The sequence below is a fragment of the Ascidiella aspersa genome, chromosome 9, assembly GCF_963924565.1.
Source record: "Ascidiella aspersa chromosome 9, kaAscAspe10.2, whole genome shotgun sequence".
NCBI lineage: Eukaryota > Metazoa > Chordata > Ascidiacea > Phlebobranchia > Ascidiidae > Ascidiella > Ascidiella aspersa.
The window spans coordinates 9,480,233-9,485,826 of NC_139455.1; the positions used below are offsets into that span (position 1 = coordinate 9,480,233).

General features: G+C 36.3%; 1 protein-coding gene across 1 annotated transcript; it reads right to left on the reverse strand.

Moving 5' to 3' along the window:
• Positions 1-383: 383 nt before the first annotated feature.
• LOC146132886 (uncharacterized) lies at positions 384-1,037 on the reverse strand. The gene has a single exon (XM_083396477.1). It carries the CDS (start codon positions 1,035-1,037, stop codon positions 384-386), a length of 654 nt encoding a protein of 217 aa, XP_083252603.1.
• Positions 1,038-5,594: the final 4,557 nt, after the last annotated feature.

Here is a 5,594-nt window from a genome sequence, read left to right on the forward strand (position 1 = left end):
TTGAGGCGGTGGACAGCGATATACTCTTAACGGGCAAGTAGAAAAAGCATCTGAGTGTACAAGACGTTTCCTTTCAATATCGACTAACAAGCGGTTAGCGCGAAGAAAGTCTGCACCGAGCAGTGGGCGTGAAACGTCTGCCAACACAAACCTCCATTTAAAAACTCCAGCCGGGATGTGGAGTGTAACCATTTTGTAACCGTAAGTGGCGATTAAACTACCATTTGCAGCCTTAAGAACGGAACCCTTCGGGTTTGTGCGTCGTTCGAGACCGGTAGGTGGAAGGGCACTTACTTGAGCTCCAGTGTCCACTAAAAAGTTACGACCAGAAACCCGGTCCCAAAGAAAAAATAGACTGAAAGCATTGCCGGATGTCTTCGCTATCACAGGCAGCCGGCCTTGTCGTTTCCCTGAAAAGAACACGGTGGGCTGCATTGACGTGCGTCTGCTCCAAAGCGTCTATGGTAGAAACATATACCAGTAGTTTTATCGCTGTTATTGCGAAATTGCTTACCGCGTTGCACCTTGCTTACAGCAAACTCGTTGTTGCTACTGCGAGAAAGCCATAAAATGTCTGCCTTCAGAGCCAATCGACGAAGATCTGTGGTATCCTCGTGAGCCAATACTAACCGGATATCCTCAGGCATGTGCTGCAAAAACAAATGTTCAAAAAGAAAACAAGAACGGTGGTCTCCGAGTAGGGCAAGCATCTCGTCCATTAAAACAGAGGGTTTCTTGTCGCCCAAAGGAGGCATGTTTAAAAGCTGCGCTGCTCGTTCTTGCTTTGAAAGCGTAAATGACTGCAGCAAGCGTTGCTTAATTGCGTCGTACTTGCCTTCGGCCGGCGGGCGCTCCAGCAGGTCAATTAAACGTGCTGCAGTTCCTTGGTCGAGCGCAGAAACTATGTAATAGAACTTAGTTTTATCTTCAACAATTTTCTTAATAGCAAACTGCGCCTCTACCTGCTGCAGCCAAACACGTGGCTGTGTTGGCCAGAACGTAGGAAGCTTGATCGAAACGGCGTGTTCAGCTTCCATCTTCGACTTCAAAAGAACGTTTTAAAGTTGCGAGGTCACCAGTGAAGCGGTTGATGCTTTATTGCGAGACGCGTAGATCGAATAAGGGGGTCAGCGCAACACAACACTCGATTATAAAGCACAACACAAAAAAGGCAAATTGCACGCTTCGCTAAGCGCGCGCCGACGCGGAACCATGTACGCCACAATTTCAGTCTTTTAGACAGTGATTTCAGTCATTTCGTTTATTCATACAGTCATTTCAGTCATTTCAGTCATTTATACAGTGATTTCAGTCATTTAGGTCACTCATACAGTCATTTCAGTCATTTCAGTCATTTCAGTCATTTCAGTCATTTCAGTCATTTCAGTCATTTCAGTCATTTCAGTCATTTCAGTCATTTCAGTCATTTCAGTCATTTCAGTCATTTCAGTCATTTCAGTCATTTCAGTCATTTCAGTCATTTCAGTCATTTCAGTCATTTCAGTCATTTCAGTCATTTCAGTCATTTCAGTCATTTCAGTCATTTCAGTCATTCAGCCAGCGATTTCTGTCATTTCAGTGATTTTTACATTCATTTCAGTCATTTCAGTCATTTCAATCATTTCAGTCATTTCAGCCATTTCAGCCATTTCAGTCATTTCAGTCATTTCATTCATTTCAGTCATTTCGGTCATTTCAGTCATTTCAGTCATTTCAGTCATTTCAGTCATTTCAGTCATTTCAGTCATTTCAGTCATTTCAGTCATTTCAGTCATTTCAGTCATTTCAGTCATTTCAGTCATTTCAGTCATTTCAGTCATTTCAGTCATTTCAGTCATTTCAGTCATTCAGCCAGCGATTTCTGTCATTTCAGTGATTTTTACATTCATTTCAGTCATTTCAGTCATTTCAATCATTTCAGTCATTTCAGCCATTTCAGCCATTTCAGTCATTTCAGTCATTTCATTCATTTCAGTCATTTCGGTCATTTCAGTCATTTCAGTCATTTCAGTCATTTCAGTCATTTCAGTCATTTCAGTCATTTCAGTCATTTCAGTCATTTCAGTCATTTCAGTCATTTCAATCATTTCAGTCATTTCAGCCATTTCAGCCATTTCAGTCATTTCAGTCATTTCAGTCATTTCAGTCATTTCAGTCATTTCAGTCATTTCAGTCATTTCAGTCATTTCAGTCATTTCAGTCATTTCAGTCATTTCAGTCATTTCAGTCATTTCAGTCATTTCAGTCATTTCAGTCATTTCAGTCATTTCAGTCATTTCAGTCATTTCAGTCATTTCAGTCATTTCAGTCATTTATACAGTGATTTCAGTCATTTCGGACTTTCATCAGGTCATTTATGTCATTTCAGTCTTTTATACAGTGATTTCAGTCATTTCATTTATTCATACAGCCATTTCAGTCATTTATACAGTGATTTCAGTCATTTATGTTATTCATACAGTCATTTCAGTCATTTCAGTTATTTCAGTCATTTCAGTCATTTCAGTCATTTCAGTCATTTCAGTCATTTCAGTCATTTCAGTCATTTCAGTCATTTCAGTCATTTCAGTCATTTCAGTCATTTCAGTCATTTCAGTCATTTCAGTCATTTCAGTCATTTCAGTCATTTCAGTCATTTCAGTCATTTCAGTCATTTCAGTCATTTCAGTCATTTCAGTCATTTCAGTCATTTCAGTCATTTCAGTCATTTCAGTCATTTCAGTCATTTCAGTCATTTCAGTCATTTCAGTCGTTTATACAGTGATTTCAGTCATTTTGGACTTTCATCAAGTCATATATGTCATTTCAGTCTTTTAGACAGTGATTTCAGTCATTTCGTTTATTCATACAGTCATTTCAGTCATTTCAGTCATTTATACAGTGATTTCAGTCATTTAGCTCATTCATACAGTCATTTCAGTCATTTCAGTCATTTCAGCCATTTCAGTCATTTCAGTCATTTCGATCTTTCATACAGCCATTTCAGTCATTTCAGTCATTTCAGTCATTTCAGTCATTTCAGTCATTTCAGTCATTTCAGTCATTTCAGTCATTTCAGTCATTTCAGTCATTACAGTCATTTCAGTCATTTCAGTCATTTCAGTCATTTATACAGTGATTTCAGTCATTACGGACTTTGATCAAGTCATTTATGTCATTTCAGTCTTTTAGACAGTGATTTCAGTCATTTCGTTTATTCATACAGTCATTTCAGTCATTTCAGTCATTTATACAGTGATTTCAGTCATTTAGGTCACTCATACACTCATTTCAGTCATTTCAGTCATTTCAGTCATTTCAGTCATTTCAGTCATTTCAGTCATTTCAGTCATTTCAGTCATTTCAGTCATTTCAGTCATTTCAGTCATTTCAGTCATTTCAGTCATTTCAGTCATTTCAGTCATTTCAGTCATTTCAGTCATTTCAGTCATTTCAGTCATTTCAGTCATTTCAGTCATTTCAGTCATTTCAGTCATTTCAGTCATTTCGGTCTTTCATACAGCCATTTCAGTCATTTCAGTCATTTCAGTCATTTCAGTCATTTCAGTCATTTCAGTCATTTCAGTCATTTCAGTCATTTCAGTCATTTCAGTCATTTCAGTCATTTCAGTCATTTCAGTCATTTCAGTCATTTCAGTCATTTCAGTCATTTCAGTCATTTCAGTCATTTCAGTCATTTCAGTCATTTCAGTCATTTCAGTCATTTCAGTCATTTCAGTCATTTCAGTCATTTCAGTCATTTCAGTCATTTCAGTCATTTCAGTCATTTCAGTCATTTCAGTCATTTCAGTCATTTCAGTCATTTCAGTCATTTCAGTCATTTCAGTCATTTCAGTCATTTCAGTCATTTCAGTCATTTCAGTCATTTCAGTCATTTCAGTCATTTCAGTCATTTCGGTCTTTCATACAGCCATTTCAGTCATTTCAGTCATTTCAGTCATTTCAGTCATTTCAGTCATTTCAGTCATTTCAGTCATTTCAGTCATTTCGGTCTTTCATACAGCCATTTCAGTCATTTCAGTCATTTCAGTCATTTCAGTCATTTCAGTCATTTCAGTCATTTCAGTCATTTCAGTCATTTCAGTCATTTCAGTCATTTCAGTCATTTCAGTCATTTCAGTCATTTCAGTCATTTCAGTCATTTCAGTCATTTCAGTCTTTTCAGTCATTTCAGTCATTTCAGTCATTTCAGTCATTTCAGTCATTTATACAGTGATTTCAGTCATTACGGACTTTGATCAAGTCATTTATGTCATTTCACTCTTTTATACAGTGATTTCAGTCATTTTGTTTATTCATACAGTCATTTCAGTCGTTTATACAGTGATTTCAGTCATTTCGGACTTTCATCAAGTCATATATGTCATTTCAGTCTTTTAGACAGTGATTTCAGTCATTTCGTTTATTCATACAGTCATTTCAGTCATTTCAGTCATTTATACAGTGATTTCAGTCATTTAGGTCACTCATACAGTCATTTCAGTCATTTCAGTCATTTCAGTCATTTCAGTCATTTCAGTCATTTCAGTCATTTCAGTCATTTATACAGTGATTTCAGTCATTTCGGACTTTCATCAGGTCATTTATGTCATTTCAGTCTTTTATACAGTGATTTCAGTCATTTCGTTTATTCATACAGCCATTTCAGTCATTTATACAGTGATTTCAGTCATTTATGTTATTCATTTCAGTCATTTCAGTCATTTCAGTCATTTCAGTCATTTCAGTCATTTCAGTCATTTCAGTCATTTCAGTCATTTCAGTCATTTCAGTCATTTCAGTCATTTCAGTCATTTCAGTCATTTCAGTCATTTCAGTCATTTCAGTCATTTCAGTCATTTCAGTCATTTCAGTCATTTCAGTCATTTCAGTCATTTCAGTCATTTCAGTCATTTCAGTCATTTCAGTCATTTCAGTCATTTCAGTCATTTCAGTCATTTCAGTCATTTCAGTCATTTCAGTCATTTCAGTCATTTCAGTCATTTCAGTCATTTCAGTCATTTCAGTCATTTCAGTCATTTCAGTCATTTCAGTCATTTCAGTCATTTCAGTCATTTCAGTCATTTCAGTCATTTCAGTCATTTCAGTCATTTCAGTCATTTCAGTCATTTCAGTCATTTCAGTCATTTCAGTCATTTCAGTCATTTCAGTCATTTCAGTCATTTCAGTCATTTCAGTCATTTCAGTCATTTCAGTCATTTCAGTCATTTCAGTCATTTCAGTCATTTCAGTCATTTCAGTCATTTCAGTCATTTCAGTCATTTCAGTCATTTCAGTCATTTCAGTCATTTCAGTCATTTCAGTCATTTCAGTCATTTCAGTCATTTCAGTCATTTCAGTCATTTCAGTCATTTCAGTCATTTCAGTCATTTCAGTCATTTCAGTCATTTATACAGTGATTTCAGTCATTACGGACTTTGATCAAGTCATTTATGTCATTTCACTCTTTTATACAGTGATTTCAGTCATTTTGTTTATTCATACAGTCATTTCAGTCGTTTATACAGTGATTTCAGTCATTTCGGACTTTCATCAAGTCATATATGTCATTTCAGTCTTTTAGACAGTGATTTCAGTCATTTCGTTTATTCATA